The 27257-nt window shown below is 40.9% G+C and overlaps 1 protein-coding gene across 3 annotated transcripts; it reads left to right on the top strand.

The window, feature by feature from the left end:
- The first annotated feature begins 919 nt into the window (after nt 1-919).
- LOC103994452 (uncharacterized) lies at nt 920-27116 on the top strand. 3 transcript variants are annotated; one of them, XM_009414786.3, is made up of 13 exons: nt 920-1351; nt 14451-15732; nt 16378-16590; nt 16670-16896; nt 18096-18170; nt 18897-18968; nt 20173-20271; nt 20387-20458; nt 20516-20630; nt 24042-24110; nt 25560-25869; nt 26125-26215; nt 26335-27116. In XM_009414786.3, exons 1-13 carry the CDS (start codon nt 1232-1234, stop codon nt 26800-26802), a joined length of 3213 nt encoding a protein of 1070 aa, XP_009413061.2. In that variant the 5' UTR covers nt 920-1231; the 3' UTR covers nt 26803-27116. The 3 variants fall into 3 exon arrangements, with proteins under 3 accessions (XP_009413061.2, XP_065017925.1, XP_065017926.1); XM_065161853.1 differs by having other exon boundaries at nt 1088-1351; nt 26128-26215; nt 26335-26934; XM_065161854.1 differs by lacking the exon at nt 25560-25869 and having other exon boundaries at nt 1088-1351; nt 26335-26540.
- Nucleotides 27117-27257: the final 141 nt, after the last annotated feature.

Here is a 27257-nt window from a genome sequence, read left to right as displayed (position 1 = left end):
AATTGGCTACGGGGGCCACTTCGGTACGCCCCGCAAGGCTGGACTCTCGTCGTTACTCGCAGGCAGGTAGGCAGTTGAGACGGACAAATATTTCATCATTACTTGTTCATAGTATACATACGTAATACGATCCAATTTAATAATCGATCCGATTTGACGATATTGTGCCAAAAAAATCGATCCGTAATTATCGGAGTTCACAGAGACGAGAGTGCAAAAAATCGATGCGTATGTACCGAGCGACGCATTTACGCGACACCTCTCCATTAAAGAAGTTGACTGGGAGGGCCTAATTTATTCTGGACTATTGTCTCGTACGCTTTGCCAGCTCAGCTTTCATATGATGTTGATGTCAAACATTGTAGCACACGTCATTAATGCATCAATCGCAACACCACCACCACCACCACCAAGTTCGAATCATCAATTAGATGGATCGATTGTAGTCCCTTATTGGAAACTTAATCATATCAATGGCCCTCGATTTGATGCTTTAAGATCTGTTCACAAAATCAAAAGATATATAAGGAGATGCTGGCACGACAGAATTAGGCCCACGGATCAACACATCAAGATTCGTGCCCATTAACCTGGGCCGGACTCACCCATTCAGCGTCATCCGAGTCGACTCGGCCGCAAAATTAACGTGCGGATGCATTGATGTCGCTTAGGATCACTTGAACCGGTCCGCATGGTTCTTGCCACCTAGTGTTCCTACCTGCTCCATCTTCCCCGCCGGCCGACCTTCGCGTCGATGGGAGGGCACGGAGTGGGTCTTTTCCGGACCCACCGGTTCTATCAGATTAAGTGGGGCCAAGAGAAGAGAACGGGTGACTTGTTTCTTTACCCGTTCCCGAACGTCACGTTTGTCGGGATCCAATACGTACAATATTAGAGTGTTCATTAAAATAACAGAGGTAAGAATAACTAGGGTTCCACCGACCCATCATCACGAGACTGTTACCAGGAACTAGCGAGAGGAAAATGAAATCGCAACCCACCTCCGCACCCCTTCGATAGATCGAGAGCCGAGGGACTCTCCGCATCTCGCGAGGAGAGGCCGACCCCTTCGAATGCAGCCGGAGAAAGAACCCTAACTTACGATCCTCCTCCCGTTACCTCCTCGCTGTTTGCTTTCGATCGCCCTCCGTCGTTTCGCGCCCGAATCGATGTTCTTGGGTTGCTTCGCGGCAGATCCCGCGCGGACCTGATCTGGGAATTCTCGGCTTCAATGGACGTATTTGACGAGTACTTCAAGCGGGCGGACTTGGATCGGGATGGGAAGATTAGCGGCCCTGAGGCGGTCGCGTTCTTCCAGGGGTCCAATTTGCCTAAGAACGTCTTAGCTCAGGTTGCCCCCGTTGCTATCTCTTTTCTGGATCTTTCGGTGTTTCTTGGCAGATTTTACCTGATTGTTTTGGTTGAAATTCAGACGAGGGTTTCGAATGGGTTGGATTTGTGGTGGGGATCTTGGTCCGTAGCTGCTTTTTTTAAATTCGGATCTTGTTCATGATTTCTTGCTTTCTTAGAATCTGCCTCTATTCTTCCGTCAAAGTCATTCCAGATGTGGCAATCTCAAACGATTCTAGAAAGTCATTGTTTTGGGTAGAAAATAGCTGAAAGTTTATCCAGTTCCCATAAATCTGCAAACTAGATGCCAAACCCAGATCTGAAACTATATGGTTACGATGACCGGAACGTTCGTTTGCCAAATCCAGAAAGTCGTTCTACTTTTGCTCGACCATCAAAATTCACTTCTCCCATCAGATTTACTTTTCTCTTAACTGGTGATGTGAAACCTATATCGTTTATTTTATTTGGACTGCCTCGCGATTTAGCTTAGAGTAAGAAACTTCTTAACCATTGTATCGTTGCATTTAAATCTTTTTCTGTATAATTATGAGTTCCAAATTGTCTACCCATGCTATACTGATGCTGACATTCAAAACCTGAGAGAGGTGCACCAGCAATATTGTTTCGTATTTTTGTGATCTAAGCTTTATAACACTGTTTCTCGTCCGCATTTTTGAACAATTTTTCCACATTAGCAAGTCTGATATGCCTGCCTTTTGTCTTTCTGTCAAATCCTATCTGTGAGGTCGACTTTGCTTTGAAATGAAATGGTTCTATTAGTTAAGAATTTTTATGTAGGATTTCTTTTTTTTGATTTCATGTGTTCGGTACTTGGTAGTTCTCTTCTCCTCTTTGCTTTCGAAATTTACTTTTTGTTCATGTTCATGTTTGTCAACAAAGTTGGAGTTTCTTAAGTTGAAGGTTGATAAAGCTATTGATGACTGAGATTTTCTTGAATCAATCTTGTTCTTCTTGGTCGCTGCTTGTCTGATTGTTATTGCTTTCTTTCCTTCTCATCTTTTTGCTAATTACCAGTGCCATTTCTGGCGTTTTTATTCCTATAACCATATTGTTTCAACTTTGAAGAAAGTTTTGCCTTGCTGTTAGGTGCCTAGTACAATCATACTCCTTTCTCCTATTTGTGCCTGGTTTTGGGAAGGGTATGACACAATAGGTAGAACAATTTACGATGAGCTCACAATGGAATAACTAGGAAGGTTACAATACAAGATGATGGTCTTTCTGATAAGTTGATGAGTGGAACCAATTGAGGTTAATATGGTGGAAATTGGATTAATATGCCTTACCCTTTCAAGTTTATCTAGATTTTATAAGAGCCTATAAGAAGAGGATGCTAAGCTTGCTGCACGAATCAATGATCGTTTGAACTATTCAAACAAACCAACACAACCACAACAACGAGCAATAATGTCTTAACCATTTGTAGTCAGCGACATGGATGTCTTATGGCCATTAAGTTTTGGATAAACCAATGTCATTAGTTAGTCAGGAGTATTCAAATCTGATATGGTCACATATCCAAGAAAAAGTTCTATCCATGGATGGATTGCCATCTCATACCAACCATGCATACCGATCCTGTCCTAGCCGAATCGGTATATGCCAACACATGGTACATGAAGAGGAAGAAGAAGGATAAGAGGAAGGAATAGATGGCAGTGTAGGAAAAGGGGAGGAAGGAGTAGGGAGGTAGAAAGAGGAACGAAGAAGAGGATGCAATGGAGGAAGAGAAAGGAGGAAGAGGAAGTGGTGAGAGGAGGAGAAAGAGGAGGTAGAATACTTGAGATCAATGGGCGAGTGACAACAACGGCTTGTGGGCTCTGTGTGTACGGGGAAGATGACTCGTTTTTTAGGGCTTGCAAAAGTGAGCACTCAACCTTATAGGTGAAATAATTTTCTTCTTTTTTTTTTTCTAATAGTTGGTTCGACTGGACTGCTTGAAATGGGGTGGTCCATATATTGGGTCATGTTCGCTGGTACATACCACTAATTTCATATTGAAATATGAATCAATGAGATAAATGCTTGTGGAGGAAGAAGAAGAAAGAATAAAAAGGAAGAAGAGGAGACAATTGTCACGCACTTAGCTGGTTTTGCCTAAGTTGTGCGGCACCCTTGCGTGTCTGTCCGCAAAGGTCAGCCTCACCGAAATCTCCTATGGTCTTTTAGGACCTACAAAAGAGAAAACAGGTTAGAGAAAGCGTTTCACTCGGGATCCACAAGCAATCATTTCAGCAAACACTTGATAGCTAATGCAAATTACAAACAGACTTCACAAGTTCTGAACGGTCACAAAACAAAAGGTCAAAAATGCTCGCTATAGACCGAAATCCTCATAAGTGGCCACATGACACAACCTTTGTTTGCAAGCCTAAGACGACTATCAAAACCAAAGAAAAATAGGGCTGCTAAGCCTACTGTCAGCCCTTTACATGCTGTGCAAAGCATGAACAAAACTGAAAGACACGGACATACATGACATTACATCAAACACTCCCGTTTACAGTTTTGTCCGTGACATTCTCTCCCACTTATTCCTTGTTATCCTCGTCGAAGCCTTTGCAAACGCTGTATCTCCTCGCCTTTGCTGAGTTTTTAATCTTCTGCTCCAGTTGCAATGCGCCTCTTGACTCCTAGCTGGACTCCGCCGTTGTTATTGAGTAGTCGAACTTTGATCTGCCATGCTGCTTCAACTCGCTAATGACTCTGACTCTGGTGTGGGGTCGACTGAGTTGTGCTGATCCTGGTTGTTTTCTGCGGATCTCTCAGATGAAGAAAAAGACCATCCTTGGTATGCGCTAGTCTCTCAAATGCCTTATGCCGCTTGAACTAGGTGGATGCTTGTTGGAGCTTTAACGAGCATCGTCTCACAGAGTTTTTGGGTCCTTCCTCCGTAAAATTTGCCCATTGATTCTTCTTCCACTTAGTCGTTACTTCCAAGTAGGTTCGCATCACTTCTACTTTCGATTGACATTCTGTTAGGAAATGAAGCGGATAATCTACTTTCAGTATCACCGATCACTATTGGTGAGGGTTTGACAACTATTGTCTTCCACTAGGTTTCGTCGAAGGGTCTTTAAATCTGTGTAGAGCTCCTCTACTGGATAGATAAGAGAATTTGGGTACTCGGTTTCGTCCATTCTCTTAAGAGTTGAGAAGACAAAGGTTACTTGACTTCACCCGTGTTAGGACTCTAGCTTGGAGAGTCCTAATTGAGAGGGACATTCATGTAAAACTATTATGACTCTAGCTAGGAGAGTCCTAATTGAGAGGGACATTCTGTTAGGACTCTAGCTAGGAGAGTCCTAATTGAGAGGGACATTCATGTAGGAGGTGTTTTCTTAGAGAAGAATTAGGAGTTGTAAGGGAATAGGAGTCTTGACTAGGAGTTGGTTAGAAGTAAGAGTCTTAAGTAGGAGTCCTATTAGGAGTTAGGGTTTAGAAGCCCTATAAATAGCCATGTATTCCTTCTCTTTTCATAAGCAATAGATGAATCTTTTCTGCAGCCTTTGAGCAGCAACTTGGAGGGAGGAACCCCTATAGAGTTCCAAGGAGGCCGATCCCCTAAAGAGATCAACCCCAAGTTTAGAATCTGCAAGGGTTCTAACACCTGGTATCAGAGCAGCGTTCTTGGCATCTCGCTGCCCTTCCACTGCCATCCATCAGCCCTCCACAACCGCCCAAAGCAATTCCCACAATTGCTTAAAAGATCGTCGCCGAATTCCACCATCATCTCCACCACCGCGGATCATCCTTTGATCTCCCCGTGAATTGCAACAGGTTCTGGTTTCCTACCTTACTGCTGCTGCAATTTAGTTATCCTTATTCGAAAATCCAAAAAAAAAAACTGTTCCTATATTGCTGCATAAACCTTTCATCACAAAGTTTTCATCTCTACGACGAAAGATACATTGCAGAATTCCAGCCGCATAGTACCATCTGTTTGATCTTGCTACTATGCTTGTTCTATCCAAATTTCTATGAAATTTTTATGACATCTTTGACACTTCCTAACAGCAGATTTCCCTTTGGTTTTTTTAAAAAATTCTCAATATAAACCATTGAGATCCTTTACGTCAAATCTGCTATACTTGAAAATCTGCACTGTAAAATTTCAGCCGCATAGCACTGTTTGTTTGATCTTGATACTACATTGTTTCTACGAAATTTTTATGATAGCTTTGACACTTCCTAACAGTAGATATCCCTTTGGTTTCATCAAAAAATTCTCAATAAAAACCACTGATCTTTTACGTCCAATCTGCTATACCTAAAAATCTGTGCTGCAGAAAATTTTAGCCGCATATTGTTGCCTTAACCCATTTATTTGCAATCTTTTTTGAATGAAATTTCTTATACACTTCATAGATCATCTTGGCTTCCATCTAAGATTGATCTATTAAGAAATTCATCTCTAAAAACGATTTTATGTTGCTGCAAATTTTCGTCGTAACCCGCTGAAATTTTTCGACGAGAATTCTGCAATCACAACTTGCACCAATTTCTTTGCTGTTATACTGTCGAAATTTTCTTGATTAAATTAGATATCCTTGCTGTCATATAAACTGTGATTTTGCTATCAATTCCCTCCTCAATTCTCTCAAGTTTTTGGTGGAAATTACGTCGAGAAACCGTTGTTTCTTCGACGACAATTCTACTCTTACAAGACAGCACATACTTGCTGCAACTTCCACTGATTTCTATCAAACCTTTGTTACCATCTACCACAGATCTAAAATATTCATCCATAGCCCTAAAACTCCACTAAACCACACCCTCAAACTGCACCCAAAACAACCACAAAACAAGCCTAAATCGTAGCCTACATCCATCGATCCACCAATCCTTTCGACCATCACTTCTCTCGACTATACATGTCTTTAACCTGACAACAAAAGAGAGATCTTAACATCATAGATTTGGAGGCATATACTATGGCATCTAAGGAGGCAATCAATGCTAAATTCGAAGCCTTGGAGGCGCGAATGAAGGATAAGATTCAGACGCTCTTTACCGAACTCAGATTGGGCCGACCACTAAGCCCGAAAAAATCATATCACGGAGAGAGCTTTGCCCAATCGCACCAAGCCCAAAGATATGACTTCCAAGAGAGGGGAAGCTCTATGACTAAACCCAACTATCCATGCATGAGAGTGGACTTCCCTAGATGGGAAGAAGGAGACCTGATTGGTTGGATCTCGCGCGCGGAGCGATATTTTCAGTACCACAAAACCGCGGATGCATCTATGGTGAAAATTGCAGCTATACATCTTAAAGGGGATGCTATACAGTGGTTTGACTGGTTTGAACATACTTATGGAGTCCTTTCATGGCAACAATTCAAAGAAGGACTGCTGATCCGCTTCACACCAACCGATTACGAGAATATTGATGGACAACTAGCAAAGATCCGACAAACTTCCACCATTCAGGAGTACCAAACCAGGTTTGAAATGTTATATAATCAAACTCATGATTGGTCTCAAAAACAGCTATTGAAGACCTTCATTGAGGGCTTGAAGCCGGAGATCCAAGGAGAAGTTAAAGCGCGACAACCGTATACGCTTATGGCAGCCATCTCTTTCGCACGACATCAAGAGGAGCAATTGAACCATGAAGCTCGGAGGACTAAGGTCGCTCCTCAACCAGTAATATTGAAGCCCTCAGCCCCCCCTACTATTGACCAAGTCCCTACACCAAAGAGGTTAACAAGAGAAGAGCTTCGGGAGCGATATGCGAAGGGGTTATGTTGGCATTGTGACGAACCGTGGAGTCGTGAGCATCGCTGTAGTAAAGGAGGACTTCTTATGATTGAACCGATAGAAGAAGAGGTCATTGAACATTCAGAAGAGAGCCTTGAACATGAAGAAAAAGATGCAGAAGAAGAGCCACAACCGACCGAAGTTACGGTACATACACTAGCTGGATACTCAAACCCGCAAACGATGAAAGTTGGAGGCCTTCTCAAACAACAACCGATCACTGTTCTCATCGACACGGGCAGCACTAATAACTTCCTAAACAGTAAGGTTGCTGTCCATATGAACTTACCTATTGAGAATTGCAGCAGGTTTGTCGTTAAGGTCGCCAACGGACGGATTTTGAAGTGTGATCATAGGTGCCCGCAGGTGAAACTGTTGTTGCAGGACCAAGAGATAATTGCAGATTTCTTCCTCCTCCCTCTTGATGATCATGAGGCCATACTCAGAATTAAATGGTTGATGACATTAGGTGATATTTCTTGGAATTTTATGCAACTAATTATAAAATTTTACAGTAAGGAGAAACAGGTGATACTGCATGGGAAACGTGAGGGCGACGTAACGACGATTTGCACACAACAAATGGAGAAGGTTTTGCATAAAGCATGCAGCGGATTTTTGGTACAACTTGAGCAACAAACTAAGGGAGAGCCAACAAAATTTGAAAATCCAAATCTACTTCCTTTGCTTGCTGAATTTTCAGATATATTTGACGAACCACGCAATCTACCTCTTACCCGTCGGTATGATCATTGTATAATGATTCTTCCAAGCAAATCTCCAGCAAATGCTCAGCCATATCAATATCCACATCTCCAGAAGGATGAAATAGAAAGGATTGTAAAAGAGATGCTCAAAACAGGAGTTATTCGGCCAAGTTACAGCCCCTACTCTTCACCAGTGCTCCTCATACGAAAGAAGGATGGAATATGGCGATTATGTGTTGATTACCGAGCTCTCAATGGCATAACCATCAAGGATAAATACCCTATTCCAGTAGTAGATGAGTTGCTAAGAGAGCACAAATCTTTACAAAGCTGGACCTTCGATCCGGGTATCATCAAATACGAGTATGTGAAGAAGACATACCGAAAACCACCTTTTGAACACACAACAACCACTATGAATTTTTGCTTTCTTCATAAGGTGGAATATCTGGGGCATAACATATTAGAGGAAGGTGTGGCAGTAGACCCCTTCAAAATTGGAGAAATACAAAACTGGCTGACCCCGAGGAACATAAAATTGCTACATGGCTTTCTGGGTTTAACAGGCTATTACTGCAAGTTCGTGAAAAACTATGGAGAGATCAGTGCACCACTTACTTCCTTATTGAAAAAAGATGTCTTCCAATGGTCGGACAGAGCCTCTACTGCCTTCGACAAACTTAAGACAGCCATGACGACGACGTCGGTGCTAACACTACCAGATTTCAACCGACCCTTCATTATTGAGGCCGACGCATCTGGAGTCGGAATTGGAGCAATTCTCATGCAAGATGGTCGACCACTCATATACACTAGTAAGGCATTATCTCCCTCCCATCAAAATAAGTCAACATATGATAAGGAGATGCTCGCCATTGTGCGCGCAGCAACGAGGTGGAGACCCTACTTGATTGGCCGACGATTTCAAATTAAAACCGACCATAAAAGCCTCAAGTACTTTTTGGAGCGAAAAATATCATCCCCTGAACAGCAAAAAAGGGTAATAAAACTTCTTGGATTTGATTATGAAATAACTTACAAAAAGGGGAAAGAGAATGTTCTTGCAGATGCGCTTTCGCAGCTACCCGAGCAAGTTGAAGTTTCGGCCGTTTCACTTCCGACCAGCGACTTTCTTAAGGATATTAAGATGGAATGGCAGGAAGATTCAGAGACTAGTAAGATTATAAAAAAATTGGAAGAAGCACCAAGCCCCATGGCTCATTACAATTGGGACTCAAAAGAATTACACTATAAGGGACGCATTGTGCTTACGATAAATTCTACTTGCATCTTCACGAGCAGATTTTGGACAAAGTTATTCCATATGCAGGGTACTAAATTGAAAAGGAGTATGGCATATCACTCACAAACCGACGGCCAGACGAAAGTTTTAAATAGGTGCTTGGAGACAGACCAAAGCCACCCACCAAATATGACTACCCAAAGAGAACTCCAGACCCAGCCAAGTGCCATTATTGATCGACGGATCGTGACTCGACGACGATGACCCACTAATGAAGTGCTAATACAGTGGGCGAACCTAACAATAGAAGATGCCACTTGGGAGAACTATGACGACTTGAAGATCAAATTACCAGAATTCACGAATCATCAGCCTCGAGGACAAGGATGATTTGAAGAGGGCGGGTCTGTTAGGACTCTAGCTTGGAGAGTCCTAATTGAGAGGGACATTCATGTAAAACTATTAGGACTCTAGCTAGGAGAGTCCTAATTGAGAGGGGCATTCATGTAGGAGGTGTTTTCTTAGAGAAGAATTAGGAGTTGTAAGGGAATAGGAGTCTTGACTAGGAGTCCTACTAGGAGTTGGTTAGAAGTAAGAGTCTTAAGTAGGAGTCATATTAGGAGTTAGGGTTTAGAAGCCCTATAAATAGCCATGTATTCCTTCTCTTTTCATAAGCAATAGATGAATCTTTTCTGCAGCCTTTGAGCAGCAACTTGGAGGGAGGAACCCCTATAGAGTTCCAAGGAGGCCGATCCCCTAAAGAGATCAACCCTAAGTTTAGAATCTGCAAGGGTTCTAACACCCCGCCTCCTCGATGATTGTACTCCATGCATCGAGCCGGTTACTAGCCTTCGTTTTCTCTTTTGCTCACACTTCTGAAGCACTCGAAGTGTTTGCACTCCTTGCGTTGAGTTAGTTACTGTGATTCACCTTCTCAATGCCATCGAACTTCTGGAATGCAAGAAGTTTTCACCCTAACTTGGAGCAAGTCTCTAATAGTTTTGGTCGCCTTCGGGATTATACCATCTTCTTCATCATCTTTGCCGCCTACTCCTCTGAGTTGTAAAGGTACAGCACCACGTACTGCCTACTTCGTTCCTTGGTTGAGCACTCTTGTATCGACTCGAAGTCCTCCACTTTCTGCTATCTTGATGAGAAGCTTGTTGACACCGGTCTTACGACGTTCCCTGGCCTCTACCCTTCAGCCTTGTCTCGGTACTTGGAGTTTGCCTCTGCATTCTCCACCTCCTCGGCCCCTTTCATGACCAAGCACTCTCCCTTCGGGAGAATAAGGGATCGATGACTTCATGGAAGTCTAGCCTCTGCAGTACCATGGCGTTGCCATGCCCATGACGCTACTATCCGTCGCCTCGCATCTACGTCCCTTTCTTCGCGATCGGTAGATCTGCCTCTATGGCACTGTGACACTCCTTCAAATCCACCTCCATTCTAACCGATGCTTTGTTTGGGTAGCTAACTCTCTATGGACTCGTCGCTTCCTTGCCCCTTTCGACACCCTGCTTCAATACCTTTGTGTTCTCTGAGCAGTTCTCCTTGGTTGATGGAAAGACAAACTGCAACTCCCATGCATGACCTCCGCCATCATGTTGTAGGGTTCGCATCGATTATGTTCTCCTTAGCTTCCTTGGTAGCAACGTTCGCTTACTCGGCCTTGTCCTCTGACTTGTCGAGCTCCCTTAAGCGAATATGAGTTCTGGATCAGTTCAAATCTCTAGCCGCTCCGATCATACCTCTACATGATCAAGTCCCCCCTATGAGACTCATTGGCACTTGTATTCGAAATTCTCCCTCGGTGGTACACAACCCCCATATGCTGATGACCAAGGTTTTTATTTGATGCAAAATTCGATGCACGCACGGAAGACCCGCCTCTACGATACCATGACATTCACTCATTGAATCCATAGCCTTTCTTACTGTCGTGTTATTCACCGAAGTGGAGCTCCTAGTAGCTTCCGATCATACCTCCATATGATCTAGTCCCTTATGGGACCTGTTTCGTGTGTATCGCATTGCCACGAATTGTTCCACCACAATCCGCTGGACCATGTCGCCTTTTGGTAACATCTCCATTGCATTCTGATCATGGTGTGATGAACTCGGATTGTGATCCCTCCATGTGTGGCCTCTGCCAAAACATCACAAGGCCTCTTCTGCCTTCGATTGTCTTCGCTCCTTTGGTAATCGACTTGCGTCCACTCGCTCTCTAGGTTGCACCCAGACGAAGCACAACTCTAGGATAGTCCAACGCCTAGTAGCTCCTGAAGTCCACCGACTTCGTTGAAATTGATGCACCATTGTCTGGATCCTAGGCCTTTGCCCCCACCAGCACAATCTTTGTTGCGCATTGCTTCCTTCATGGCAACTCGAATGGCAGCACTGTAGTATATTTTTCAAGAATACCCGCCATCGCGTCCTCTTGTCCCGTGCCAAGGCCTTCTGAACCCAACTTCGCCTCGGCAAGTTAAGTCGCCTTGGTTCCTCCGTCAAATGCTTGTCCAAGATAGGGTGTATGTGCCTCGAAGCTCCCTTCGTCTTTGACACCATACAGGATGAGTCTGCTCTATCAGAATGAAGGACCTAAGGATGAGTTCGCTCTAGGACAGTCCATCGCCTAGTAGCTCCCGAAGTCCACCGACTTCGCTGAAATCGGTGCATCATTGTCTGGATCTTAGGCCTCTGCCCCCACTAGCATAATCTCCGTTGCGCATTGCTTCCTTCATGGCAACTCGAATGGCAACACTATGACATATTCTTCAAGAGTACCTGTCTTAGCTTCCTTTTGCCTCGTGCCAAGGCTTTTTGAACCCAACTTCGCCTTCGTAAGTTGAGTCGTCTTGGTTTCTCCGTTAAATGCTTCTCCAAGATGGGGTGTATGTGTCTTAAATCTCCATTCGTCTTTGACACCATACAAGATGAGTCCGCTCTATCAGAATGAAGGACCCATGGAACGACATGATCCCGCTCTTGCCTCTGCAAGAGTTCATTTCCTTGACCTCTATCCAAGGAAAGCTTTATGTCTTCGCTCTATATTCCATCTTCTATGCCGACTCCCTTTATGCGGCTTGGGTACTTCACCAAGTTACACCCAAGTGGCTCCGCTCCTCGATTTGCATTGAGTTGGTGGTGGCCCTCGCGCCCACCATTCCACGGGTTAGCCCTCCATTGAGTCTGATCTCCATATCGGCTCCAAGTGTGCTTTCATTTTGTGTTGCCTTGGGTCACTCCCCTCACTTGATCTCACAATGTATCCATCAATGCATTACCTCATGCGAGATCATGCGATAACTTCTCGTCACTCGCTCGGTCTGTTGAGTTTTGTGGGGTTGTTGTCTTGAGGTACTCCTCCTCAACATGTGCAGTCCGTTGCACATGATTCTTCCTCTGGAGAACCGAGACTTATCCCTCCAAGGTATCTACCCCGTTGGAACAACTTCTCTCTTCGCATCATTCCCTTTGAAAGTTTCGGAGACCACCATCCCCTTGGACTACTCCGCCTTGCTGAACAAACTGTGCATTGCTTTGCCCTCGCAAATGCACTTGCAAGATTGGGACTCCTCGCCAATACAGCCCCTGTTGCACCCCTCAAGTCCTAGCAACATGCTGAAACTCGCTGTACACTTCAGCCTCCTACGAACGTATCCTTCTTATGTTGAAGATAAAGTTTCAATGCTCCATGGCGCCGAGTTTCAATCGCCTTGGGATGGCCACGAACATTCCATCGTCCGCATACAAGCCCTTGCATGAGTATTGAATTCGTTGAGTTAGCAATTCCCCTCACCTCTGTGAGCTTTGCATAACTCTTTCGGTTGTTGAACAACCCATTCCACTTTGCACGGTCTCATCCTTTACCAAGTGCCTCGCTTGCCTTGAGCACCATCAAGTATGGTTGCCAACGTTGAGCCATAGCTCGAACTCAGCCATCCCAACCTTTATGCGCTATGCATTCTTCCCAGCTTGCTTGTCCTCGTGGTGCTTGTTGTGCGAAGGGCTGACCATTCCTCTGGATGCTAATCTCAGATGCTTGCTCCTCTGAGCGACTCTTTTTCTTTACATCTCCATGCCCGTTTCCCCCAAACGGTCGCACGTGCTAGCTGCCTTCAACGCAGCCCCGCTAGGTCTCACACGTTTACATGCCAAGTGTTTCTATGAGTGCTTGTCCCGCTCCGATACTATATGTCACACACTTAGTTGGTTTTGCCTAAGTCGTGCAGCACCCTTACGTATCTGTCCGCAAAGGTCAGCCTCCCCGAAACCTCCTATGGTCCCTTGGGACCTACAAAAGAGAAAATGGGTTAGAGTAAGAGTCTCACTCGGGATTCATAAGCAATCATTTCAGCAAATACTTCATAGCCAATGCAAATTACAAACAGACTTCACAAGTTCTAAACGGTCGCACAACAAAGGGTCCAAAATGGTCCACTACAGACCAAAATCCCCACAAGTGCCCACATGACACAACCTTTGTTCGCAAGCCTAAGACGACCACCAAAACCAAAGAAAATGGGGCTGCTAAGCCTACTATCAGCCCTTTACATGCTGTACAAAACATGAACAAAACCGAAAAACACGGACATACATGAGCATTACATCAAACACCCTGTTTACAGTTTTGTTCGTGACACAGTGGAAGGAAAAGAGGACGAGAGAAGTATGAAGAAAAAAAGAAGGGAAAGGAGGAGGAAGAGGAATAAGAGGAGGTGGTGGAGGAGAAAGGAGCATGAAGAGGAAGGAGGTTGAGAAAGCATGGAGGAGAAGAGGAGGAAACATACCTGAAACAACGCTAGGTGGCGGGTAGCAGTAACATGTCTGTGTCAAGAAGAGGGCTCACAAACTCAGGCCCTAACCTGTTAAATTATTATTATTGTTATTTTTATTGGTGGGATTGAAATGGATTTGTTGGGACTTACGGCTTTGTTATTGTTGTTGTTGTGGATCGAAACGCACAGAACCGATGTGGTCCACATGCTGGTTTATGCTTGGACCAATACATACTGTCCATTTCATATCAGCCTGGATGAAACAACATTCCTTGGTTGATGCATTCTGTACATTTGATCTTTGTCGACTATAAGTACTACTCTGAATTGGGCAGTGAACGAGGTACTTGCAACGGTGTATTCAAGTCCTTATGACTATAATAAGTTTTCCTTTATGGTGCTTCATGGTATTACATGTTAACATGTCAGATTGGTCAATGATAACCGAATTGGATTCAATGTAATGCTTCAAGCATTGTGGCAGCTATATTTTAGCCCATGGTTTGCTCACCATTGAAGCATGTGTCATGCAAATGATGATGAGCATATTTCTCTCCTTATATGTGATGCGGGTTTTATGCAGGTATGGATGTATGCTGATCAGAACCGAATTGGCTTCCTTGGACGCCCAGAGTTCTATAATGCCCTGAAACTTGTCACTGTGGCACAAAGTGGTCGTCAACTGACACCTGAAATTGTAAAGTCAGCACTATATGGTCCAGCTTCAGCAAAGATTCCTGCACCAAAGATAAATCCAGTATCGTCTCCTGCACCTCAGTTGAATTCTGCAGCTACACCTACAGCTCCAACAAATTCTTCGCGTTCACCTAATCAGTTTGGTGCTACATCACAGTTAAATTCTGCAGCAACATCTATGGTCCCAACAAATTCTTTGCCACTTTCTTCTAATCCGTTGGGCACTGTAGCACCAAACACACCTCAAAATGTTGGTTTCAGGCCAACACAATCGCCTCAAAATGCAGTGATGAATCAACAGTTCCCCACAGCAAACAACAATTTCATGAGGCCACCTCAAGCAACACCTGCTGCTGCTGCTGCTCCAACTCAAATGCAGGGAGGTAATCTAGGATCAACCACAGGAGGTAGTGTTGCAGGTCCACGTTTGCCAAGCTCAAGCAATTTGAGCCTATCAACTGATTGGCTTGGTGGCAAGTCAAGTGGATCTTCGGTTGGTGGAACACCTCAGACTCCTAATAGAGGCAGTATCCCCTCTCAGAGCCTGGATGGTTTTGGCTTAACACTTTCAGGCACGACTGGAGTGCCTTCTAAACCACAAATGAAATCTGCACTATCATCCACAGTTTCGCCAAAACGTCTTGAGCCGAACTTACCACCATCTAAACCCAATGAGCCGAATACTCCGGTTGTATCTGGAAATGATTTTTCTTCTGACTCATTTTTTGGAGCGAATGTTTCTTCTGCTGCTTCGCAGGAAAAATCAGATTCTAATATACTTGATTTATCAGTGAAAAATATGGCCAACTCATCCAGTGTTGCTTCAGTGGCTGCTGGTCCTCAAAGTTTCATTAGGCCTGGACAGCTTGATCCTTTTCAGAATGCTGGGTTGCTTCTTCCTGCTGGTAGCCAGCTGCAACAGGCTCAGTCCAACGTCAAACAAAATCAACTTGATAACCGAAAGACTAGTTCAGCTCCGACTGCATCCAATGGTGCAGCTGGACTTGCAAGTTCAGCTCCAAATCAGCCTCAGATTCAATGGCCAAAGATAACTCAAGCTGATATTAAGAAGTACACTAATGTTTTTGTCAATGTAGACAAGGACAGAGATGGAAAAATTACGGGTGAACAGGCACGAACCTTGTTCTTGAGTTGGAAACTTCCTAGAGGTAGCCACTAGATCACAGTTAAATGTTTCTTTAAAAAATTCTTTTGCAAAGAGCAAATAAAGTTACACATGTAAGTTAGCAAAATGTCTCTTTTTTAAACATGAGTAGCTGTAGGACCACTATTTTCTAACATCACTGTGGTTTTGTTTTTCTTGTTACTATTGAAGTCAAAATTTCCATGATATTCAACATGATATTGACAACTACTTCAGCTTGTCTCTTTCTTTGCATGTTTTCATTGTCTTTTTTGCATTATTTAGATGAGAAAAGTAAATGCTTAAGGTGTAAAAGAGTCACTTATAACAAACGGGATCTCGCCTATAATGGCTTCCCATCCATAAGTTAACTAATACCCAAGTATCTTTCTCTTGGACATCTGATTTAGGGAAGATTGTTTGCTTTACTAGGTTCGCACTTGGCCATTATAAGTGATACCCGAGCAAACCGGGGGGTCCTATGTCTGCATATGAGTAAATCTGCATTTACACGTAGTCATTCCATGCAGGATGTTAGTATACTCATTTTTTTCTAGCCGTTTTTGGGTAAGGCCTGGGTATTGCACCAAGAATGAACATTGGGAACTATTAAATTACATGTTTCTCTCGTGTCTTATTATTTATATTGTTTATTATTTTTGTTTTCCAGAGGTCTTAAAGCAGGTGTGGGACCTATCTGACCAAGATAATGATAGCATGCTTTCTTTGAGAGAGTTCTGTATTGCCCTCTATCTAATGGAAAGATCCCGAGAAGGGTTTCCTTTGCCATCAGTGCTTCCAAGTAATATTATGTACGATGAGACGTTACTGCGATCCACAGGCATGCCTTCAGCTGCTTATGGCGTTCCAACTTGGCAACCAGGTACTGATATTTCTTAGCACCTTTTCTTAATTTTGCAGATTTTTACATCATCCTTGTGCTAATTGCTATTCTGGATTAGGATTACCACAACAATCTCTTCGTGGATCTCATCCTGTCATGCCAACAACTGGAATAAGGGCCCCGATACAGAATTCTGACCCATCACAGGCTTTTAGTGCAGCACAACCAATGCAGCAAACCTTAGGAAAACCTGGACTGGATAATCACATGCTAAAAAACCTCGGCAACGATAGACAGACTACAGTGAACTTGAAGAACCAGGAAGCAACAAATGTGGACAATAAGGTGATTTCTCTTTTGTTCTGAAAGCCTTTTTTTTTGGGGTACTTGGACTATGGAGGAATTTAACATGATTTATGTTTCCGTTTGGCATAAAAAAGATGTAGCTATAAAATTGTCACATCAAACGTTCTGATATCCAGTTTAAATGAAGTCTTCTGGAAATACTGTCCCACATCATAATGGATAAGATGTGATGTTTCATTGTTTATTGACAATCTAGTGTTTTATATATTTGTGTAATCACTTAGATGGTGATCTTGTGTCTATTCTTGAGCTTCCTTCGTGGGCAAATTTAGCTTTGAACCATGCAAGAATACTCTGATGTTTCAGTAGCAACAGCATGTAAACTACAATCATTTATGATCTGCAATCATTCGGATCTTGGTAGCTTCCTTTTCTCTGTTTTCTTCTTGTTTCTAGGATATCCTAGATGATTGATTCAATATCCTTATAGATATTGTTAATTCCTTAGTATCACTTCTATTTCCTGCAATCATATTTTAGTAGTCCTATGCTCCTTTTTTCACCTTGTTTAGTTTTATTATCTATCCATCACAGATGTTCCTTGCACCTTTTTTTGCTTCATCAGGTGGAGTAATCAGGTTCATACATTATAAAATGTCTTGTGTCTTTTCCTTGTGTCTGTTTCTCCTTGTTTGATAAAAAAGGTCACATACTTAATTTCTTATTCTGTTAAGACCACCATTTAAAATAGGAAATAGGTCTTTCATCCTCTGAATGTTACAATAATCTGTTATTTACATTGCAGAATCATACTATTGTCATATATGGAAATTTGTTCAGGGGTAGCAGTTGTGTTTCATTAGATCTGGATGTTAGTGCATGACCATTTGAGAATTTAATGTCTATCTTATGCGACATCTTTTTGCATGATGGTGTGCACCCATGTACTGCTAGGAAAATACTTTGACAAGGCATACAAGGTAGAGTACATCAACGTGGACTTCAAGGACAAATTTCAGTAACAATTGGGTGATGTTGTTTGGAGTTCAGACACCATGTTTAATGTCTTAGCATGATGCTTGATACTGTCTGTTGACCTTCTTGTTTGTTGAAGTATTTTTTCCTAATGAACTAAATTCTCTCATGTAGATCACTACTGACTTATATTTTGAAGTATTTAATAATCTGCTAGTTTTCTATGGGACATAAGATTGAGTTTCTCTTTCTTCTGGTTTCAGGTTCAAGAAGTGGAAAAACAGATCATGGATTCAAGGGAGAAGATTGAGTTCTATCGCACCAAAATGCAAGAACTTGTGAGTCTAATGATTATTCTCTGCATGATTCTTTTTACCAATATATTACATTTTATATCTAGTCGAAGGTGGTCATTGTTCTTTTGACAGAAAGTAAGTTATTTCATATGCTCATAGTGATAAGTTATTTTAATGGTAGTAACATAAATTCTAATTCATTCCACTTTATCACCGTTCAGATAAATATATTAGGTGGTTGACATTGTCCTTGATGTAAAAGTTTCTAAATGAAGGTGAAGTAGTATTCTATCAATGATGATGTCGATTACAATTTGATATCTATGGTTACCTGTATCTGTGAGAGACAAAAACGTTAAAAAACATGATTTCTAGTTTATGATAGAGGCTAGATATGTGGAATATCTAAGCCAAACTTTAAAAATTCGTAACTACACAATTTCCCTGGAAGTATTAGACAAAGAAAGAAAAGTTAAACAATTGAACTATAGAAAAACTTCAAATCTTGTGCATGACATTTCTGATTTGGTATGGTATTTGTATAATTCAGCACGAAAAAGATCATTATTTGCCTTGCGAAGCGTATCATTTATCTTCTCACGTTTGTGCCTTGTGGTAGCTTCGCTAATTGAATCAATTGTCCTTACAAATCAAGCTTTTGTAAGCTAAACCCGTCCTTTTGCTCTATAACCTAGCTTGGTCATACCTGATTGAGATTTTTTATTAATATTCAAATTATCTGTTACATCTTTTTTCTTTGTGTTTTAGGTTCTTTACAAGAGTAGATGTGACAATAGACTAAATGAGATCACTGAAAGAGCATCTGCTGATAGGCGTGAGGTACCACAATTTTACTGACTCAATAACTTTGGTGCTCATACTAGAAAATTTTGATAATTATGACTTCACTTGCCTTTTTGTTGTGCTCTTTATGTTTATGCTTTATAACTATTTTCTGAATACTATGTCTTCAAATTGTTCCATAAGAAGCATTAGCTTAGAAAATGCTCTTAAAAGGCTTATTGTGTTGCCTTTAGCTTAATGTTTATTTGAAACTGTTGCTCATGGATTCTGGTCAGAGTCATTTTATATTGCTTCTTCGCCAATAATCAATAGATGAATATTTTAATTTTTGGGGTCTGGAAATCACAGTATTTGGGATCCCTCCATCCTTTTAATTGTGATTCAAGAACCCTCTATTCTCTTGTATTGTGATTTGGGGATTTTTATCTCCATTATAATACTTATGCATACTGTGATTCATGATGCTTTGCATACCAGATCACTGGATAATTGTAGTATGCATGATTCTTTCGTTCAGTTGGTGACAATAACATATTTTAGTCCATTTACAAATTCTATTACTAGTAGTATCTAGTGCATTTATGCATCAACATTATACAACTAAAGAGCCTTTATTTAACCATGTAAAATATGACCTTTGCCTCTTTTTTAAATAAAAAATGGTGGAGATAGTTCACAACTTCACATTACCATGGAATGAAGTTCTCTTTGGGAGAGAATAACATGTGCGGAGCTGGCAATTTAACAACTGACCAGGCTATTTTTTGGCTCGCTTTGACCAGCACAAGGGGCATGTTGGCGGTATGGTGCTGAGCCATATTATGCTAGCAAATCTCCAAAGTCACTGTCACTGATGTTTAAGATTTTCATATCACAAAGACTATTATTATCATTTTTATTGCAGTTCCTCTTAATCTTTATATGTTAAAAAGTTTCTTTGAGTGACATTTAAATGATGTCAAGGTGTATTGTCCTCCACTTTTTTGATATGTCACCTTCTGTAGTTGGATTCAATAGGATCATCTTTTTATCAATAAAAGGGTACTTTTAGTAGGATATTGACTTCTTATTTTGCTAAACTGTAGATGTTTGCCAGGGTGAATTGCTGAGAGTTCCAACTTCCATGGTCACTGAACCATGATAATCTTATGCTGGTTTCTTTTAGACACTTCTGATCTCAGATCACCTTCTACACGTCTTTCTCTCTCCTTTGAAAATTTTATGTATTTGATGTACTTAGGTTGAGTTGTTGGCAAAAAAATATGAAGAGAAATACAAGCAAGTTGGAGAGTTAGCTTCAAAATTGGCAGTCGAAGAGGCTAAGCACCGTGATATACAGGTATACCATAGGATATGCTAAAATGGACATGGGAAGGCAACCTCCATATCTCTCAACTTCCGGAGGTGATATTTTCTTGGTGATTTTTTTGTTATCCATGTGATTGGTTTTGTAGGAAAGAAAGATGGAATTGCATAATGCAATAGTTAAGATGGAACAAGGTGGCAGTGCTGATGGTCTGCTTCAGGTAGGCTTTTGCATTTACTTGATTTTTTACACATACCTGATTTATTTTACTTTACAGGTTCGTGTTGATAGAATACAATCTGATCTTGAGGGGTTAGAGAAAGCTCTTAATGAACGTTGCAAACAATATGATGTTCATGTTAAGGCAACTACATCAATTGAGCTTCCTTTTGGTACTCCAAAGCCCAAACTTCCTTTTGCTCATGTTATTCTTGGTGCTGTTTATTTTGATTGTGGACATTTGCGAAGTCTAATGTGTATATTCTGAGTCCGTGGTCTCTGTACATAACTAAGAATTAACAAGTCAATTTTCCTCTTCAATTTCATGCTTGATGATTGTTGTATAAGTATCGGTTTTTAATATTTTAGGTTGTAGTAGTGATAAATGAAATTAAACACTAGCACTTCAGATCTATGATATATGAATAACCCTGTCGTTTATCTTCTAGTATTTATTTCAGTTCGTTGTACATGCCTAACGAGGACTAAAATTTTGTCAAAATAATAATGTGGAAAATAAAATTTTTTGGGATTATGAAAAAAAGTCACGGAAAAGGAAATTATGTAAATTCATCCTGGATTTAAAGTTTTCAGAAGAAGAATAAGTTCTGACCAGGTTCTAGGAAAAGGAGAGTTTCAAAGTTCCTATGCATGATGACTATCTTGTAAGGGGGTTGTTCCTACCCAACTTAGAACGGCATAGTGGTACTCCTTAGCGACCAGCATAAGTTGGAAAATCGGAGATGCTGAAACATTGGATGCATTGAAGTGCTTTTTTCTGTTTCTGGACTTGGGTTTTCTGCCACTAGCATGGTTTGATGTTCCAGTGATTGCTAGCACTTATCAGTTCTGTAATATTGCAATCATTGTTATGGTCATCTTTCAAAGAATGTCCCTGAATGAAAGAAAAGTTGCTTGCAGTAAGAGTTTCTATAATGCACTAAATACGACTATCAGAAGACAGAGTCCGAAACATCTTTAAATAGGTTTTACCCTTGCTAAGTATTACTTTTAGTTCACCAAGTTATTTTTCCCATGAAATGTAGAAATTCATATAAAATTTGACTAACCATCAATACGTGGATGCTAATATTTTCAAATTGTAGCCATTGAAGGTTTTTTGTGCATAATAGTTCATCAAGTTGTTTTTCATGCGGATGCTAATATATGAAATGTAGAAATTCATATATAATTCGACTAACCATAAATATGCAGATGCTAATATTTTCAAATTTTAGCCACTGAATTTTCTAGATAGTCGGAAAAGCTCGCAAGTGCTAGAAGATTCATTTTCCCTGGACAGTATTGAAAAAGGGGAGAGATGAGAGAGGAGGGAAGTGGGGTGTTGTTTCCATAGAGAGTTGAGAGAGATGAGGTTACGGTTGCTAAGGGTGAGTGGACTCTCTCTCTTATAATCTCTTTGGATGAGATCGGGCCGGGAATTAAAACAAGAAGATGGTAATAGGAAGTAACAAAAAGATGATCCGTTGCATTTGATGTTTAGTGGGTTTGTAGGATCTCAGGAAATTGGATTTACATGTGGCTAGACAGTTTGTCAAACTTTCATTGTGGTTTGGATTTTCAGTTTTCGTATGTTGGTTGGCCAATCCTAATTAACTTAGGCACCTAGGTTAGGACTGGAAGTGCAAGATCAGTGTTTTTTTCTCTGGTTAACTAATTGTTTGTGCCTTTTGTGTTTCATGTGCATAAGGTATTGCTTGGACCATATAAAAACATGTAGTGTTTTTTGAAGTAGTATTGGTGTTTTGTATCAGGTAAATTGACCAAAGGCATTATAAATGAATAATTGGCTCACATTTGCAAAATAGGATCTTATCCTCTTATGTATATGATGTTAATTGAAATAAGATTACCATGGTGTCATGGACTTAGCTGGAATTGCCTAAGTCGTGAGGCATCCTTGCGGCAAATATGCGAACTTAGTTTGAGTTGCCTAAGTCGTGAAGCACCCTTGCGCCAACTTCCTGGACTTAGCTGAGATTGCCTAAGTCATGACGCATCCTTGCGATATGCGTCCGCAAAGGGTCAGCCAATTTGCAACCTTACTCAGGTCCTGAAGGACCTGTAAAAGAGAAAGTTAATTAGTTCGAAGAACGAGCGACGGACAAGTCCTGACGTCTCGTGAAAGGGGAAGCTTTACAAGCAATTCAGCGAGCATCTTGCATGTACGAGAGAAAAGAGAGAAAGGAGGCAAACAAGGATTTTAGAAGGTTGAACGAACAACTGCAAGTCCACAAACAGCTGCTCACCGGGTGCCGGGCGCGAAGACAAGTTCCCATCAAGTTAACGTGCGAACTTGTGAAAGATTTGTTCAATGTCCGACACTATACCGAAGTCCCATCCCCCATGGTGCCACCAGGGTGGTTCCAAGGTGTTGAGATGGTTGACGTTTCGCGTGCAGCATCGGGCTGCAGAAAACAACCCGTGGCACGCGAAAACGGAGCCTTTTGGCCTGTTTTGCTCGGTGCGGTGAGCAGTTGCACTGTAGCGCTACAACCTGTTCGAACTTACATTTTTACAAGCAAAAGAAAACAAAACCAAGGCAAAACATGCTGCCAAGCATCGGTACATGTAAACAAAAGCGACGAACGGTTCGTTGAACGAAGTTGTTGCGGGTGCGCGACGACCGTTTGTGACAATGGGGTGGTTCTTTTAGATTGTCTAATCTGCACTTGTATAGAATTTGTTATTCTCTAAATTGGTAAGAATAGAATTTTAAGTTCTTGGTGATCCTAGTCAAAGGATGACATGTTAGAAGCACACTTATTGTAATGTTTTAGTTGTGCTTTGCTTTAATGAATTGTCGACAAATTAGAATTCTTGGGATGAAAGGAGCACAACTACTAAACTTTAGCTTGATTGCAATTAAATTTTTTGCTATGGTTTTAGATTTAGAAGTACACACTTATTGTTATGTTTTAGTTGCGCTTTGCTTTATTAACTGTTGACATATTAGAATTCCTGGGATGAAAGGAGCACAGCTACCAAACTTTAGCTTGATTGCAATTAATATTTTTTGCTGTGGTTGGGAAACAATGGGCTATACCTGACTAAATATCTGGTAATTGGCATAATTTCATCGTATTATATGATCTCTCTAAATTTTCTTTTTTCAAAACAATTTTTACATACATAGCTGAGTAGCCTGATTATGTTAGAAGATTCTTGACGAATGATTTTAATTTACTCAGAAAACAGTGATGATATTGTATATATCATATTGTTTGTTTGCTGTATTTAGAGAAACGAGCTGTTGATACCATGGTTCGCCTTACCAGTGTACCGACCGGCCATTGGTATGGTACATACCAAACTGTACTGTTATACCGATACATGGTACAGTGGGGTGTACCAACAAACCAGTATGAGTGGTACACTACAACGAACCTTGGTTCATACTATAGCAAACAAAACACTCTCCTAGTATTGATCTCAACATGCAAAGCAGTTGATCTTTTTTCCTTGATATTGTGCATGTGTATAGTCTGTTTCTTAAATTTTTTCCCTTCATTTTCATCTCTTCCTATCAGTTCTAAGGTCATTTCTTGTTTATTTTTCTGAAGGCTGGGAATCCGGACCAACAGAAGGGGTGGCTGATTGGGATGAAGACTGGGATAAATTTGAGGATGAAGGTATCTTTGTTTGCCTTCTTTGTATAAGTACCTCTCATTTGCAACTTTCTGGAATGTGACTGATGCTACATTACAAGTGTTAGCACAAGTTACGTGGAAATGGTGTAATATTGCCAACACTGTCATATATTCTGCCATACACACATATAGTAACCCTGATGTATGTGCTAGCCATGCGAGCTTTGGGACCAACCTCCATACAGTAGATTTGAGGTGGAAGGAAGAAAAGACAATGTGCGAGTCATGCACATTCCATAAGATTGTCAATGCATCAAGAGGCACCTACAATTCAAGTTTTTAAGGCTTTTCTTTTGAGAAACTTGTCCTTCTACAATGTCTCCTTTATGTGTGTTTTCATTTTGAGATTGTCTTGCTGATCAATATGTGTTGGCATGAGTCAAAAACATTCCAGGCTACAAAGACACTGGCGCATGCCATGTTGAGTCATCGTAGAAGTGCCACCGTATTGCAAGGTCAACTGTGCCAATGGCATAGCTTCCAACTTGACAAGCCAACCTCTCTAAAGCTTTGTACTTCTGTGACCATTTGCTGTGAAGTGTATGACTGCATGTCTTGTTGAAAAGAATCAAGTGCATTCAGCATTTGTTTTAATGTTCCATGTTAATTTTATGTCTGCTAAAACAATAACCTTGTTGTTATCTTTTGTATTTGGGATTGACTTAGCTGTTCACAAAGATATATGTTTATACAAATTCCTATTAGCCTTTGTCTTAGCTTTTTCTTGAACCTTTTGTTTTCCAACCCCTGTCGAACCTGGTTTTTTGACACTTTTGTATGAATACATTGGACATTCACTTGATCGCAAAATTTTTAAGATAAAAATCACATTATGTTGTGTTTACATTTATTTAGCTGATTTTGCTCTTTTTTTTTCTTTGCATGAGAAAGTTTTTGCCTATAATTGTCACCAGCTTAATCAGTTTATTGCTCAAGACTACTTGCCTCTAGCAAGGGTCGTACTCCTGTGGCATTAGGTCCAAGTTAATCAAGTCAAAGATAGGTTTTTTGGTTATTTTATATATTTCATAATACTGAATGTTATAGTTGTTGCTTCAAACATATTTGTGAGCTTAATGCATTGGAGCTTGTCTAAAACAATATGTTAACTCGTTCAAGTTTGCTTGATTTCACGTAAAAGATACATCTGAATATCAAAATTGAGGGTTGTCGACGCCTTGATGGAATTTTCACTTCTTGCTTTCTATTTCTGAGCTTGTTGGGCTGGAGTTGCCTAATTTATTAACTATTCTTCATTGAGAACTTTTACAATATTATGAGACTGTTAACAATTTATGTTTAGCATTACTGATTTTTTCATATTCTTGTCTGAATGTACGATTTTCTGTTCATTGGAGTTTTTGTAACTTGTGATTGATATATCTGTGGAGCTTCCTTGATGAATCTAAAGCGGTAATTATCTGCTTCCAGGATTTACAGTTGTTAAAGATCTAATGTCAGTTGTTGATACTGCTTCCGGTGAATACCCCAAATCCCCCTCAATCTGGAGCGATAAGGCTTCCATGGACGAGACTTCCCCTGTTGCATCTTCTAGAAATGTTGATGGCAAGAATGAAAAGCTTTATGATACACATGAACGTATGAATGGATCAACCTATGATAACAGTGAAGAAGGGTTAACAAGAAGTCCTGGTAGTCCTGGAAGTACCTTGGAAAGCCCATTTAACTCTACCCAATTTGGAATACATGATAATTCCTCACGCACTAAAGAAAGTCATAGGTATTTGTGTTCTCTTAAATCTTCATTTTTTTTCTTTATCTGATGTGAGTCTATGTTGACAGAATTATGACTTATAGCAGCCAATGTGCTGAACAAGTTGTGAATGTCTGTTGCAATCATTTTGTTCTTTCATTGGTTGAGGTCACTAAACAAAATTTTGGTTGTATGAACTTGTATATTTTTCGAATTTTACTGAAATCTGTATTATGTTATTCCTGATAAAAAAAGTCTCATTTAAAACATTTGCTTTTGCAGTAGTGATCAAGTTGATGCTGAATCTACTGTCTCTGGAGACAAGTATATGGATGAACCGTGGACCTTTGATGATACTGATTCGGTGTGGAAGGTAAAGAATGATGCTTTGTATTCTCTTGTTCTTCTTTTCTGCATTTGTATTGCCTCTTGTAAATTGGAGAGGAAATTGTTGTCACTGGATGCATTTCTTATAGTTGCTAATCCTTACAGGAGACTGAGTATGGGGGTGGCGCTCAGAATACTTTCTTCATGTCTGACTTTGGTTCCATAAAATCAAACTCTCCAAGTGCTAGCAGTGTATTTGAGAAGGAGAAGAGTTCATTCTTTGATGATTCTGTTCCAAGTTCTCCAATGTTCAACTCTGCTTCATCATCAAAGTTCAATAGTGGGCAAGAAGACTACAGTTTCAATAGTTTTGGCAGATTTGATTCTTTTGCTACACATGAGAGTGGTTCTTTCACTGCACGAGAGAGCCTTTCTAGGTTTGACTCCAACGTCAGTATGTCTCGGCCTGAAACCTTGGCGAGGTTTGACTCAATTAGCAGCAAGAGAGAAGTTGGCAACAGAAGGGGTTTTGAATCTTTCGATGATGCCGATCCCTTTGGCTCAACTGGACCTTTTAAGTCTTCAGGTGGGCATTCCCCGAGACAAGATTCTGATAATTGGAGGGCTTTCTAGAAGGGGTACATTATGAGGAAAAGCTTTGGGCTTTCTGTTTTAGTGCAGAGATGTGCATTCCAAAGGAAAACGTTGGTTTCTTTAAATTCATTGTCAGTTTGGGTGTATGCTTAGGCTTGTGTTCTCGTGTGTGCAGTATATATAATATTCGTTGTTTCCCAATGTTTTCTTAGTTGGGGTTGAAAGTTGGAATATTATATATTTTTTTTCTCCACCATATATGTATGAGTTTGTCTTATATTATCTACTGGACATTCTTTATATGTTGGGTTATTCTTTGTATGTAATCAGAGCGTCGGAAGGCACTTTTCTTTTGTGTGTGTGTGTGTGTGTGTTCACTTCTGTCGAACAGTTTTTGAAGGCTTCTGCCACTGGATAATTTTGTACCTCATGGCTTTTTATTTTTTGATCTATCAAGTCTCGTGGGACAATGAGAGAAGACGATCATATTCGTA

This window comes from Musa acuminata, chromosome BXJ3-8, assembly GCF_036884655.1.
Source record: "Musa acuminata AAA Group cultivar baxijiao chromosome BXJ3-8, Cavendish_Baxijiao_AAA, whole genome shotgun sequence".
NCBI lineage: Eukaryota > Viridiplantae > Streptophyta > Magnoliopsida > Zingiberales > Musaceae > Musa > Musa acuminata.
Note: the sequence above shows the minus strand (reverse complement) of the source record. Positions and strands in the feature narration are given on the sequence as shown.

What these genes read in the sequence shown, in the direction of transcription:
- LOC103994452 (XM_009414786.3), top strand. Translation starts at nt 1,232, where the DNA reads ATGGACGTATTTGACGAGTACTTCAAGCGGGCGGACTTGGATCGGGAT. An exon ending in GCACCAAAATGCAAGAACTT is followed by an intron (nt 18,171 to 18,896) that starts GTGAGTCTAATG and finishes TTTGTGTTTTAG; the next exon opens with GTTCTTTACAAGAGTAGATG. An exon ending in CTAAGCACCGTGATATACAG is followed by an intron (nt 20,272 to 20,386) that starts GTATACCATAGG and finishes TTGGTTTTGTAG; the next exon opens with GAAAGAAAGATGGAATTGCA.